A 15414-nucleotide genomic window follows, 5' to 3' on the forward strand; every position below is an offset into this window, starting at 1 on the left:
CTCAAGTTACAGGGAGCCAGGATCTGGCTAGCCATCAGTAAAACAATCCCTGACAGTTAGAACCGCATGAAGGTGGAACCCATTAGCCCGGGAGCTCGTGGGCTCTCCCACATGAGAGGCGTCCAGGATGCAACTGGACAGCCATCTGAGAGGGACCGTTTAGCTTGGAGTCCTGCAGAGAGATTAGGGCGTTGGGCCCCACGGCCCTCTGGCCCCTTCCACCTCACTTGAGCAACACGAGTAACAACCCCTCTCTCTCCCCGATGCTCTCTCTTTCCACTAGACCCCACACTCTCCAGACCTTCCATCAGGATAAGACCAAAGCCGCAGATATCGCTGGGACTGAATGCCACCATCGAGTGCCAGGGGCCGGAATATTACTTCCATTTGACCTTCTTCTTGTTCAAATCAGGGAATCTGATAGCATCACAAAAGGAAGAGCCAATGAAAAACACAACTCAGTTCCTTTTGTCCAGCGTGCGGCTGGAAGATGCAGGGAGCTACAGCTGCCGGTATCAAAGAATTGTTCCCTTTGCGCAGTCCGAGCCAAGCGACGCCGTGGAGCTGACAGTGACAGGTGAGGGGTGTGCCCAGCACGGCCTCAGTCCCCTCCGAAGTCCTCCTCTCCACTAGGGGCACCTGCCCTTGGGGTTGCAGCTGTCCAAGTCACACACGGCCCAGGGAGACAGAACCCCATTGCAAGGCAGGGAGGAGCCCGATGCTTAGATTGCACTTAAGACCAGACTAGGAGTTAGTCCCGCTTCACCTGTGATCAGTTAGAAACGTGGGTGCCTGGAAGCCCACGTCTCTCTTGAGCTCCTCTTGCCAAGGAGACTTGCATAATGCCCTTTGGTGTTTCTGTATAGGATTCTTTCCCCTGGCAATAGATCTTCCTGAGACATGCATAGTCTTTATTGAAAGACAGGTGGGAAAAGAGAAACCACAGTTCTGTGCCACGAAAATATACAGTGCCTGTGTATATATTTTAGGAGCAGCCGCATGTGTGAGTTTTCTGTGTATTAAGAACTGATACAAAGGCAGGAGAAGAAGGGGAAGAGCAGCCCTGAGACAGCTCAGGTCCACGATGGAGGTCACCCATAGCGTCACTGTGGGTTGGGGATGACTTGGCTGCTCGTCATGGCACTGGGGAGGGTCCACACACAGGGGGACGGTGTTAGCAGGCTTGGGAGGACTCCAGAGTTTGCAGAAGAATGAAAGAATTGGGGGAGGGGGCGCCATGGGAGGGGAGGAAATAGCCCAGTGTGAGTGCATAGGGGGCATGCAAACCTGGTGGAATATTGGGCTGACATGGAGAGGAGGTGGAATGGAGTGTCAGGGGTCGGGGCAGTGGCTGTCTGGCTGGCGGGTTCTCGGAAAGGGATAAAGCTCGCCTGGGAGGGAAGGAGGCCGACTTTGGGCTGTGACCTGAAGCTTGTGTACCATGGTTAGTCATCTCAGCTGGGTTCAGAAAACACAATGGCCCACCTTTCAGCAACAGCCGAGGCACAGATGGCAACCCAAACTCCGTCCTTGAGTGTCGGTCATCTTGTCCTCTGAGCCCAGCTGTTGACCATGGGTGGCTAGATCAGCATGAGCAGGGATCTAACTCAATATCTGTGGTTTTCCAGACAATTCCTCGCAGGTCCTGTGGACAGGGATTGGTGCAGGGCTTCTGGTTTTGGCCCTTGTCCTTGTCGTGCTGTTTCTGGCCTTTCTGTGGTGCAGGAGGAGGAGAAAGGGTAAGGCACTTCCCCACGGGGCGCCTTGTAAGGCCCCACATGAAGCACACGTGATTGAGGGGGCCGTGCTCGCGTGGGGGCCGCCCCAGTCCCTGTTTCACCTGGGGAGGTGCACTGGAACCCCCATGGCAGAAGACTGCTTTTGCTTCCCTTTGTCGAAAAGAAATGGGCACGTGGCTGAAAAGGTAGCTTTGAAGTTTTGTGATGAAATCTGAAAAGCTGGTGGGGGTAAGCAATGCGTGTGGACAAAAGAAATCCATGGGGTGGACCAAGGAAATATTCAATATATGTCATAAATAATAGGAATAATTGATGACTCATCCCCCATGTGCTGGGGCAAAAGGATGTCAACTGCAATATATCAATTTGCACCCAGTATTGTAAATAAATGCCATCAGTCAACACGGGGTTTACTACACCTCCAATAGGAATGTCTATTTCAGGGCTGGGAACCTATCCAATCTCCTGGGCCTGATCTGCAGTGTCATGCCTGTGAGTCCAAGTTCCTAGTCCACATTGTGCACACCATCGATTCCCACCAGGCCACTGCACAAGCAGCATCCCTCTTCCACACCATGTGCAGCAACCTTTGTTTGTGTTGCACACGAAGTGGCACGTGACACAGGAGAAGGTTGCTGGTTGTGCAGACTTCGTTCCATGAGTCCCCGCAAACTCCCGCTCAGCTTGGCTCACTTTCTAAGACAGGGCCAAGCACATGGGACGGATCCTGCAGAGCTTTGTCACAAACCTAGTGGGCATCCATTTCTAGTGCGTCAATAATTTTCAGTCTAGGCATAGTCAAATACCACTGATAACCTTTTGATTAGATCTTCTTCTAAAGATATCAGGGTATTATGTATTTTGTGTCGTTTCATAGTTAGAGGGAGGGAGGCGGTGTCAGTGCCTTGCATGCGCCTCGCCTTTTCCTTCCCTAACAGAAGCAGAAGTATAAAATTGCAATCATGAACACGTAATTCGCTTTAAGCAATTTCCGGAAACCCTGCAGAGAACTTGGACTGAGCCCTCGCTGCAGGCTCCTGCTATTGCTGAGTCTTGCAGCCGCACAGCCGTGTGGCAAGAGCTCCCTCTGCACAACGTGGGGAGGGCACAACGTGGGGAGGGCACAACCCCGCCCAGCCTACTTGGAAACGGACTGGGTGATGACTCTCACAGCTTGTCTCCTCCCTGCAGGTCCCGCTGGCAGCAAACAACCCGAACCGGTGAAGAACGCAAGGAGTTCCACTGTGAGAAACCCCCTTTAACTGTGAACTTTATACCAACCCTCTATCCTGACTGTCCAGCCCAGGAAAAAAAATACAGGGCTTCTCTCCATGGGCCATTTCCCCCAGCACTTCCTTTTGTTTTCTGCACAGAGGGAAGCAAGTCTTTTTACACAAGGAGCTTTGTCCTGGGATAGTTCCTATCTCCCTTTCTCCGTGTTCCTTTATGGCCCATTACAAATCATGAGGTGGTGCTGAGGTATAGAGCAGAACTGTGAGAACAAGCTAGGCTTCCATAGCAAGATACTGCTGGCATCCAGGAAAATACCACATTTTCCTCACTCTAAGAAAAGCCAAGATGGTGTTGGGTGAAGGACCCACAAACTTTAGTGAACGAGGGGTCACAAGAACACAATGTCTCATGTAGAGAAGCCCACAGAGGAAAAGCCCAGAATTGACTGGACCGCAATTTCTTAATTTCTGGTTTAAATTGAAAACCAAAATCCACATGTCAGGGGGTGCTGACTGAGGGGAGGAGAAGGATGGATATTGCCCATAGCTGAAGCTCTCTGGGCACTTCATAACATTTAAGTTCCCCATCCAGATCCCCACCAGGCCCAGCCCTGCTTAGCTTCCAAGATTAGGCAGCATCAGCCCCTTCAGGCACAGGGAAGCTGGGATGTAGTTCTGATCTCTACAGCAAATACCCCTTGAGGCCGAGAGCTACAGTGAAGAGTGGAAAGCAGTTCCAGTGAAGACTGCATTCGAACTGCAAGCCCTTTAGGATAGCATCGTTATGCTAATGAATGGGTCCTCAAACTACGGCCTGCAGGCCGGATCCGGCTCGCCATGTCCATTTTTCTGGCCCGTCATAGAGGCTTGGGACTCACCGCGCGCGTGGTGAGGGTGACTTGCTCGTGTGGAGACCGTTTTGGACTCGCTCAGAGAAAATTATCTCCGCCCGGCCCACGCCCCCAGCCTTGGCAGCCCGCACCCATCGCCTGCACCTTTCAACTGGCCCCCTGTTGAAAAAGTTTGAGGACCCCTGTGCAAATGTATGGATTCTGCTTGGCACCTTTTTCTTTTTCAGCAGGGGGCTGCTTTCAGGCGAGGATGTGGTGAACAGAGTCAAGTATCGTCCTCCAGCTGCCCTCTGTCCTGCTCTGAAGCTGCTACTCCAAATCCCTTTAGAGCAGGAGCCTGCCAGGGTGCCCTCCCACTGTCACTTTAAGGGAAAAAAAATCACACATTGTCTTACCAACAGCTGTGCAATAGGGTTCTGTTGGTGCTGAAAAATGGGTTGAAGGAGCTGTTTATTACATTGGGGCTCAGGCTTCTGCCTGCTTCTGCCCCATATCTTGTCTGTCTGTCTGTCTGTCTGTCTGTCTAGCACACTTATATGTCATCCCATTCGCTGGAGCCTTTTGGCTAGGTTACCTCTTCATTGTGATTAGCCACACCTCCCAGGGCAGCCATTTTGTGCTGGTGCCTAAGAGAGTTTCTCAGAGAATCAGCTGTCCTCATGAATCCAAAGAGGTTGCCTGCCCATGTTCTAGAATGGCAACATCTGTTTCCATTCTAACTTTTGAAGAGGACATGGCAGGACCGCACCCCAAATCGCTTTCTTTTCCCTCTCCGTAGTCTCTAAACCTGGATACGGGAGAAGACCCCATGATCTGCTACGCGGTGTTGAACCACCACTCGGTGAAATCAGAACAGGAAGCTGGCACTGTCCATGACCTTGACACTTGCACCTATGCGTCCGTGGCCCGAGAGAACAGCCTGTAAGCCGGAGCTTATCCTGCACTCCCATGAACATGCAGCTTCATGCTGGGACCTACAGCCTGGACCCAAAGCCTTACAAGGCAGGATGGCTTCAGAGAGCACCTTCACAGCCAAAAGAACCTGCTGCACCCTTCCAAGAGCTGGACCACAGCACTGCTCCTTCGCCGGTGCAACCCGGCCGCAGACCACCAGGTTTCTGGGCTGTGTTCGCTTCTGGTACCGGTTCGAGCATCTGAGGAGACATCCCATGGGACTGGCAAAGTGGAGACAATAGAAACATGTAGTCTGCATCATCTCATCCCTCCCTGACCCATGTCCAAAGTCTCTCTGTGTTTTATGGGAAGATAAGAAGTAGCCAGCTATTTCCTTGGGGGTATGAGATCGGTTATGTTCTCTCTGGATAAACACAATTGTCCCAGCTCATACAACCTCTGTAAGGACTCTCTTTGATGTTGATGCAACACTGTGGTGTACAGCCATTGTGGTCTAGCGGTTAAGGATCCCGGTACTAGTCCCCGCTCAGCCATTGAGCTCAGTGGGTGACTTAAGGCTAGTTTTGCAGCCCCGTTGCCAAAGGCCTCTCCATGCAATCAAGCCCTGGGGGAAAATGAAAGTAACAGTATGTCAAACTTTTCTTCCCAAAGGCAGAAGTTCAGAACTGTCAAAATCCCAGAACGCACAAGTGGCAGTTTTGTGGTAATATGGTCTTTTGTGTGGAAAAAAATGTAGTGAGAAATCCCTTTTAAAAGAGCACAGCCAAACTTCCAATATAAAAAGCAGTTTGAGAGCCAGTGCGGTGTAGTGGTTAAGAGCGTGGGACTGGGGCTCAGACGATCGGGGTTCTAGTCCCCGCTCAGCCATGGAGCCAACTGGGTGACTTTGGGCCAGTCACAGACTCTCAGCCCAACCTACCTCACAGGGTTGTTGTTGTGGGGATAAGATGGAGGAGGAGGAGGATGTAAGCTGCCTTGAGCCCTTTGTAGGAAAAAGGCAGGATATAAATCGCTATATATATGTGTGTGTGTGTGTGTGTGTGTGTGTGTGTAAACAAACAAACCAGAAAGCAGAATAACCAATAGAATGGAAGCAATCACACACATATACAGAATTACAAACCAATAAAGTCAGTCTAACTAACCTAGTAGTGTATTACCTACCAGAGTCGAGTCCTGCTTTCCAGAACATATGCGGAGCTCATTGCGGAGAGGATGGCCTGAGAGAGGGAGCATGTGGGCATCCAGTTAGGTGGCCTATGGAAAACTCTAGAATGAATAACTTACAGCACAGTCCTGTAGCTGGAAAACACTGTGTGGCCAGCCACAGAAAAGGCAGACTCGAGTCCTCGCTTCACCCTCAGAAAAGCCTTCCAAGGCTGCAGTGGAGGCCCTGCGGAGGCCCTGCACTTGTAGCCAGTGCCGTCGCTCCCATGCCAGATAGCAGATGATCATTTGTGGGGCAGATGCTGGGGACATCCTGGGAGTCATGAGGAGAGTGAGGAACAATCCATGCCTCTGCATTCCTCCCATGTTTGAGTCAATGCCCTGAACCTTCTGAGATTGGAGAGTTGTGGACAGTCACATCAAACTGCGCCCTTGATCTTTATTTTTCTGGGATCTCAGTTCAGTGAGAGGATGGTGGTGGTTGTGTCCAGTCATGTAATAGCCTCCATTTCTGATGTCTGCAATCTAGCCAGCAAATCAAAAATTTGCCTTGTGGCCAGACCAGCCTTTAAAGTTACGTCTCAAAAGCCTGAGCTGGTTGGAACCTGTTAGTGTATTAAAAACAGCAGAGGCTTTGGTTGCATTTAGGTTGACAACAGAGTAAGATGAGGGGAGACAAACTGTTCGGGTTGCACTGCAGGGTGTCAACCGACCTGCCAGAAGGAGGGCTTCGTCACAACCCCCCGTAACCACCTTGTGCCAGGTTTCATCTGTAATCTTGCCCTAACTTTCTAATCCCTTGAACAGATGCTTTCTTCAACAGTCCTCTTATGGAAGTGAAACTGGGATCTTGCGTATGAACAATGCAAACCCATATTCATCCTTCCTCCTGACTCAGAAAGATATGCTTTCCTAGAAGTCATCAGACTGGCCCTAGACAGTTCACTTTTGATGTTATTGTTTTCTGAGAACTCTTCCTCTTCAGTAACAGAGACAAAAGGACACACCCTTCAAGTATCACTTTGGAATATCTTCTCAGGGCCACCACTCCCTTCTGATCAGAGCACTTAAGTGGCTGCTCAGTTCCAGTAACTGAACGGGACCAGATGGACTCCCAGCTCCCTCTCTGAAACTTGGGGTGAGTCTTCCACAAATGCAATAGAGGCATTGCAGTTTCAAGGCCACGGAACCATTTTGGGGCAGCCAAGAGAACAAGGGCAACAGAAGCTGATGGGGTAGCTCCCCATCTAGTGTTTTTTTTTTTTTTGCTCCCAAACAATTTAAAAGTGAGATGGCAGCAGCGATGGCCAGAGCCACCCACTTCAGTCTGGAACAGCTCTGTGTCGATGCTATCAGGGTAACCCTGGCATCATTCCAGAGGGTCTCTCTGGAATTTCACACTTCATGTCCTCCTTGATCCTTCCTCAACTCCTAGGCTAGTTTTTATCAGTGTTCCAAGTAGGTGTGTGCAGGTGGAAGGAAGCGGTATGGTTTCATTTCAGACAAGTTCAGTATTAACTGAGGCCTGGGATGGACTTTGGTTCATCTGGGGAAAACTGTGGGAACCTTCTATCTCGCTGTAACCTACACTCAGCCCTATTATTACGTACACTATTGAAGTCTTTTTGCTTCTTTCACCTCCTTAAGCCTCCACTTGCCTCATTTTTTAAAAAATTGTCAACCTACAGGCAGGGTACTATGGAGGACAGGGGAAGTGCCAGATGACTGGAGAAGGGCTGTGTTCTGGGAAATCTAGACGACACTCATGAGCCCCAGCCAGCCTGGTTCATGACAGAAGCTGAGCCCCACTGAGTCAGAGGCAAGCTGACCTCTGTGCTCTGGGCATTATTCACCACAGGGCCTGGGTTTCCATGATGCATTAGGAATGCACTGTAATTGGCTGAAAGCATTGGAGTCCAAATCTAAGTTTAGAGTTAGGGTTCAGAATACCAGGCTTAATTTGCATCTCCGTGGGACTGGAAATCCACAGGAGTGGATAACTATTTTGAGCAGCCATGCTGAAGATGGTGAGGGCAAAATTCAGGCAGTGTTGCCCATGGCATGGGAATTCCCCATGATAGTTAGGGTTTGGTGAAATCTCAGTTTAGGATTAAGGCTGGGAAAAGTTGGCCTCCCTCACATAATCTGTGGCACAGAAATTCCAAAAAGAATGGCCACTTGTTTTTCTGTTGGTCCGGGGTATCAGTAGCCCTAGCGTTGGAACTGAATAGCATGCAAGTATTCATTGGCTCAGGTGTAAAACAAGGGTGGGGGTTCACTTGTAAATGCTGAAAAGTATGCCAGGAGTAGCAGTAAATTCACCAGTGTCCCCCATCTTTAAGTAGCTTGCCCCAAATCCTACTGCAGCTGAGCTGGGTGGAAATAGCTTTAAAATCAGAGTCTGAGGAAGGGAAGGTTTCACTCCTGCCTTTTCCCCAATTCTGTTTAGTGTTAAAAATGAACCTCACCTGCACTGCATAAACTCGGACCTGGAAGCTTGCAGCCCTCCAGTTGCTTTGGCCTACAATTCCCATCATCCCTCACAATTAGCTGTGCTAGCTAGAAATGATTGGAGCTATAGACCGAAACACTGGAGACCAACAACTAGCCCACTGCCATACTAATTAAACTAGCAAGTGGGTTTAAAGACAGATGCATTTGATGTGGTCTTTATCCATCTTAAATATGGACTGTAGGTGCATGGTGGTTATTGTGCCCCTTAAGAGGAATTTCACTTCCATAAATAGGCTGGTCTGATTGCAGTGGTACTTATAATTCATTGATCACAAGTTTCTTTGTTCTTTTTCCACTCCCACTACATCACTCAACTAATCTTTTTGAGAGCCAGTGTGGTGAAGTGGTGAAGAGTGTGGGACTGGGATTCAGGAGATCGAGATTCTAGTCCCCCATTCAGCCTTGGAACTCATGGGGTGAATTTGGGCCCCTCACAAATTCTCAGCCCAACCTACCTCACAGGTTTGTTATTGTGAGGATAAGACTGAGAGGAAGAGGAGGAGAAATGTAAGCTGCCTTGAGTTCCTTGGAAGGAAAAAAGCTTGGAAGGGAGAAAGCCAGCTTGTTATAATAAAATGCTTAAAATAGTTCAGCTTAGATTTGTTGACTGTCACCATGAAGAAAACATCCAGAGTAGAAAACTCTAGCAATTAGACTTTGGTCATTTTCCCAATTTCATGCAGGGTGGCTTATAGTTCCACTCTTCCAAGAAATCACAATACCTGTATGTGAAATAAAAAGGAAACTACCAGGTTTTAGATAAAACAGTCCTATGATCCCCTCTAGTGGAGTTAAGTGAGATAGCAGGGCTGTTTGTTTTTGAATGAAGTAGACACGGAGTGGTCCAAGTGCCATATGAAAACACTCAAGGTGGGTCCATCCATGTATTCCCACCATTTGGCATGACTTCACAGGGTGACTATGCCAGAGTCCCAATGATCTTATGTAACATAGGATGTAACATAAAACTAGTCTCAAAGCCTCTGCAGGACTTAAATGTGCAGCTCATTCCACAAAAATGCATGCTTCTCACCACATCGCTGTTTGAAGAGGTAAGCACCACAGGTTACATACTACAGATGCAGCAGTTAACAACCCAAGTTTCATCCTGTGATATGGGTCTAACATGCTGCTCATGGGCTTTACACATTTAAAAGGTTTATATCCAACCTTCCAACTAATCCACAGAAAAGTTTGCAGCATGAGTAAAATGCAGTTGATACAAACCGTACATTTAGAGCAAAACTAGAGCAGCTATTGCAACAGAAGTCATTTGATGCTAATCTTCACCTGCCTCGCTCCCACTCTTGTTCCTTATGGTGGTAGATGGTTAGCAGAGGGGACGATCCAGGTCAAACGGGAAACAGCACTTGGATGTTTGGGGTATCTGCTTTTCCCTGCCCCCTGGAATCCAGAACTTGGACTGAAATTTGTGCACAGGAGCGAACATGGCATAGTGGTTAGAGTCAGGAGATCTGGGCTCGTGTCTTTACTTATCCACAAAGTTCACTGGGTGACTCTGGGTCAAGGCATGGACTCGCAGCCTAACTTAACCTGGTTCCAAGATGAGAATCTTCTGAGATACTTTGGGTTCCTTGCAAGAGCAAGAAAGATTGGGTATAAACATAATATCATTATAAAAGCATTAAATAAATAAGTCCTACAATAAAAGTTCTAAACTGTAAAAATGAATCCTCTGTCATAGGATTGAAACTTTCTGTGAGTTGGGTCCAAGCCTGCCTTTCTACAACTTGGTGCCCTCCAACTGTGTTGGCATATCCTTCCCATCATCCCCATTCAGGATAGCCAATTCTGACTGGAAGTGGAGTTATGTGGCCCAACACAGCAGGAGGTGACCATCACCAAGTAAGGAGATAAGCTCCCTTGTTTGAGATATATAGAACATATAAAAGAATGGTATAGATAAAACTGGAGTCATCCATGGTTTTAGTTGTACTCCTTAGAAATTTGCAGGTAGAGTGAAGATATAAGCAGTAAGATAGGAATTGATGATTAAGGAATTGACATGTTTTTCAGCTGTTCTTGTTTCACCCTTTCCCTCTCATCTGAAAGTAACAGGGTCTGGGATTGATTTGGAAATATTAATGAAAATTACATTGTAATAATACAATGAATGTAATGTTATAGTCTAGTTACCCATCTGCAAGGCCTGAAAGAGCTGCTTGATTTTGAGAAAAAGGATTAAGGTCAGGTCATCTCACAAAATAAAATTCAGTAGAATATATTTTAAGATGCCATGGCTTTTCTCTGGAAAAAGCTTTAAATACAGAAGTATTATGTGTATTTAATATATGGAAAAGGCACAGGAATCTTTCCAGTAAACACATGGTTTAAGAAATACCCTGGTTTGGAATATATCCTTAATATGAAAGCAATCCACAGATTTATCTGGTGGAGCTAATTCTGCTTTTACATGTATTCAGTAAAGCCCAAAATTCTCAGTACGAGGAAGGCCTTTTACATGAAGGTAGAAAGTGGAGGAGCAAAAGGGCCTTTTGGCCTCCAGTTGGTTTTTATGTCTTCATAGAATAGTAGAGTTGGAAGGGGCCAGAGGGCATCCAGTTTCAATTGTCTGCTCAGTGCAGGACTTCAGGTTAAACCTGAACAGTTGTCCAGTTGCATCTTGAATGCCTTTAGTGTGAGAGAGTCCAAAACCTCCCTAGGTCGTTGTTAGAGCAATACAACAGTGGAACCAATCAGCAAAAGTTCTTCCTGGCGTTCAGCTGGAATCTGGCTTCCTGTAACTTGAGTGTGGTTTTTAAAGGCTATTTGTTACACTTAGGCATACTTTGGCAAAGCTTGGCTTAAACGGTTTATTCTTATCTTTTGAAATCATCTAATATTCTGCAAAATAAGGCTAGTTAAGTAGCACACACAAATGGAGCCCCATCTTGTACCTGACTCCCTCATACACAAAATACCACAAACTCCATCACCAAGACACCAGAAGAGTTTTAAAAGTCTTTATTCCAATCAAGTATTTTAAAAAGCATTATGCTCCCCTAACACACACACCATTAAAAATACAAACACGAATTTCTGCCTTCACCCCCACCTTCAGGATACCGGCCTGATCATGGGAGCAAAACTACCCTGAGGCCTCAAACTCCCACAGCTGGAGCTAAGAGTTCCTTCCAACCCCCTCCCCAAATATAGCACCATTGAGAACCCCCTCCCCCACCCTCTCCTGATCCTCAAGCAAGCAACATGCAACCAGGGCTGTGTGCATTCTATCCCACTGCACGAGTGCAGAAGTGGAGGCTGGGTAAAGGTCAAGTTGAATTTTCTCACTCAAGTTTCTGGCTCTTAATGCTACGGTGACAAGTTTGGAAGTTCTGGAGCCTGATGATGTCCCAAAAGCCAGAAAAACAGGGTGGATGGAATGGAATTGTTCAGAATTTCCCATAGCCAGTGAACATTTCAGTACCTTCCACAGTGTTCTCCTACTCCAACAACAGAAGCAGATGAAAACTGAATTGATTTTCATTAACTCGTGAAGGTTCAGAGTTTGGTTTGCTATTCTAGATATTTTTTAGTGCAGAGTACACACAGCTCTGGAAAGATGCACCTCATCTGTGACATCACCGTTTTCCTCTCCCCTCTTTTGTGCAAGGAAAATAAATCCAGACTTGCCTAGTTCATTTAAAAGTTTCTTAAGGTGGATGGACAAGTGCTGGAAGAGCCCTATATTTAAATAAAGCACTGGGGGCATTGTGGGGAGGGGGTGAGAGGAACCACGTATCCCTACCCTAGGTCATGCATGTTATTGGCTGAGCAACTCATTGCCTCGTAAAAATAGGCTCAAGGCAAAGTTAGTGATGAATCTTCCACAAGAGGCAAGTAAGATGGATGCACTATAATTAAAAACTGCAGACACTGGGGCAGATGGTGGTGTTCTGCAACCTTTCACCTTACCACTCCCTGAGGAACCCAGCCACCTTCACCAGTGTCTGGTTTGCTTATCCCCTTGACCCCCCCCCGCCCGCCCCCCCGCAGTGTAAAGGGCCAAGATATCTCAACACCTTCCTGAGCATAACTTATGGGAGGTGGGATTTTAAAATTGTTTCATGAAATGAAGACAGACTGGCTCCAGGCCCAAAAAATGCTTTAAAAGTCTCTTACACTTGATGGAAGAAGCTATGTAACAGACAATGGGGTATCTGGGAAGGGAACAGAGACAGGGGCATGGAAAGGCAGATAAAAGAAAGCTGATTCAGAAGATCTAATGGAAGCTGAGATGATGCCTGGACAAAAGGGAACTGACCTTGAGACATTTCTGACTGGGGAAAAGAAACCATTCAGATGGAATGCAAAGACTCAAGATAACTGGCCTTCCCACAACTCCACTCAAGATAACATGCATGTTTCTATTGTGCAAGTCATGGAGGTGGAAGAAGTAAAAACACAACAAAATAGACACAGAACTAGGACAAGACAGAGGGTGGAGGGGTGTCTTGATGCTTCCCTTCCCAAGTGAGGTAGTATAAACTTGAAGTATAAACCCACCTTAAAAGATGAGGAAAAAGAGGCACCGAGAGGTGAAAACTGAGCCCCTGTCCGTTCTTCAGCAGGGAGCATTCAATGTCCTGGCAAGCAGCATCCACCCTCCCTACCCAGACCGTTCCCCACACAAAGCCCTTGATCACCTCACACTCTTTCTTTCTCTCTCCCCGCTACCCCCAACCACAACAGTTACTAACTAAAGGTTGTGCACTACTTCTACCATCAACCAACATGGAATAGACACAAACTTGTAAAAGTAGCAGGCAGGAAAGCAGGATGGACACTCCTAGCACCAGGGGTCTGCAGCTGCTTAGAAACGAACATTACTGTTTAGTACAGCTGCTTGTGCTCAGACAAATACTGATACATCGGTGAAAGTGCACACTTTATGACATTCCCCAAATGAGTCATTCCTTCCAATATAGCAAAAAACCATTAACAACCCAAAAACAAATATCGGATGCAACACCTTCTCATACATTTAGTTCAAGATTCCATTGGCATGAAGCCACATGCAGACACAGAATTGGTCTCATACATAATGAATAATCTGCACTACAACATGACACATGTAACCAAAGTAGGAAGTACAACTGGCAAGATTAGTTGTGTGAAATCCACAAACTGAAAATAAGTGGCTAAAGAGGTTTTGGGGTGGGGGGGCAGGAAGTAAACAAGTGCTTGAAAATACACACACACACATTTCAACACACACCAAGACAAATTTGGAGAGCAGAAAAAGATGCACAGGTTCAGCTATGTATCAGTTCTTTGAGTGAGCAAACTATTGAGTGAGCAGCTTATTTTTCAACTCTCCTTTGTGAATACTCATATGGATTTTGCAAGAATAGACTGGAGAACATGCATGAACTTTGCACATCCATGTGAAGGCCTGGGGGAACTGCTCACATTGATAGCATAAGAAGAGTGTTTTATATCTTGCACATCAATTGGGATATTCCACAGCTGGTGGTTAACGTTGTTCATACTATTTGCACACATTTCCACAATGCCTTTATATGAATATGCAAAATTGTTAGTCCCTATGAATATTATCTGTGACTTAAGAGTGAAATTTCTCTGAGGGCAGCAGATCAGCTACGTTAGACAAAATGGCCTGCTATAGCCTTTAAAAAGGCCATATTCATAATAGGAGATTTGCAGGTTTTCTGGGTTTCTCTTAAGGTTACAAGACAAGTTTGTCTTTTCCAAAACTTCAGCATAAGCATGAGAAAATCCTATTGCAATCATGAAGGAAGACATCCTTCTACAAGCTTAAGCCCTTATGACCAAGTCCAAGAAATACGACCTGCATTATTAATACAATTTCATTTTTGGGATAATGTGAAGAGCCAGAGCTCCCCCTGGCTTCAAGTTGTGTCCTTGTAACTCACACAAACTAATGTCTAAAAACACTTTCAAAAACACAATTTCCCAGGATTCAGCACTTTAAAAAAACAACAACAGAAGGCCTGAAATATAATACATGTCCACCACAGAGCTAAAATGCATACCAGGCAAATTCTAGGAACAGCTCTAAAAGTTCTTCAAAAGAGATCTCATCTTCAGAGATCAGGACCTTTGTAGCTGGATTCTAGCCATGGTTAATCAGAAGTATGGATTCAATGAGATTCTATCCCAAGGAGTAAACCTTAAAATATTCGTGTGACTCTATATGCATACTTTTAGCCTCAGCATACCTGTTTTTCAAACTTTATGGATAAGCATCTTTAACAATGAAATGCACCAAGATGGGGACTGTACAGAAAAAGGACAAAGGGGTAGAATCTGGTTCTCCTATTATCCCTGGCTATAAACTTACCAAAGTCAGTACCACAATGCTCTCCATAGAAACACTGCCTGCAAAACAGAACAAGCACTCACAGAAAAAGGTGGACTTCAGTGCTCCTGTCTATCCAGTATCCAGTGGCTTAGTCCAGGCAGTTCTTGGGATTTCTAGTAGATGGGGTTCACTGTGGTACTTAGAAATCGAACTGCAAGTTAGTTGGGAATTAGAAGCCACTGGACAAATATACAGAAGACCAATCTACTGCAAGTGGTTTGAATTGAACCCAGCCACCAGATGAGCAGAACCATTTATTCTGCTCAAGCCAGCTCCTCACAGAAGGAAGGCCCCTTCTCACAAAGCCCCTGAGCCAAGCAGTCCCCTGATCAGAGCTGGGAAAGTACAATTATTTTATTCACTACCACTTGGCTACGGTGTGAAACATTTGCATAAAACTATCAAACTCACTGGTATTCTGAAAATACCATCAACTGTATCAAATATAAAAACCTGAATAGCTTATGTTCATTAAGAGTCTAAAAAGTTCCAGTACACACTTGTCTGAAAGCCCCAAAGGGGAGTAGAGATAAGATAAAACAGATCTAGCTAATACAAAAGTGGCTTTAAAAACTAGAAAAGTAGAGGTCTTGTAACAATAGGCACCTAAAAAGGAGGGGAGGGGAGGG

General features: G+C 46.4%; 1 protein-coding gene across 1 annotated transcript in view; it reads left to right on the forward strand.

Annotated features, from left to right (window-relative positions):
- Positions 1 to 5169, forward strand: part of LOC123032087 (immunoglobulin superfamily member 1-like) — an 11272-nt gene extending 6103 nt beyond the window's left edge. Inside the window, exons 3-6 of the mRNA XM_044447712.1 lie at positions 233 to 577; positions 1629 to 1739; positions 2931 to 2983; positions 4601 to 5169. Of these exons, the coding sequence (XP_044303647.1) occupies positions 233 to 577; positions 1629 to 1739; positions 2931 to 2983; positions 4601 to 4747 (656 nt within the window). The 3' untranslated portion in view covers positions 4748 to 5169. The remainder of the gene's footprint in view (positions 1 to 232; positions 578 to 1628; positions 1740 to 2930; positions 2984 to 4600) is intronic.
- Positions 5170 to 15414: the final 10245 nt, after the last annotated feature.

The sequence above is a fragment of the Varanus komodoensis genome, unplaced genomic scaffold (genome assembly GCF_004798865.1).
Source record: "Varanus komodoensis strain SLA01 unplaced genomic scaffold, ASM479886v1 scaffold53, whole genome shotgun sequence".
NCBI classification, from domain to species: domain Eukaryota; kingdom Metazoa; phylum Chordata; class Lepidosauria; order Squamata; family Varanidae; genus Varanus; species Varanus komodoensis.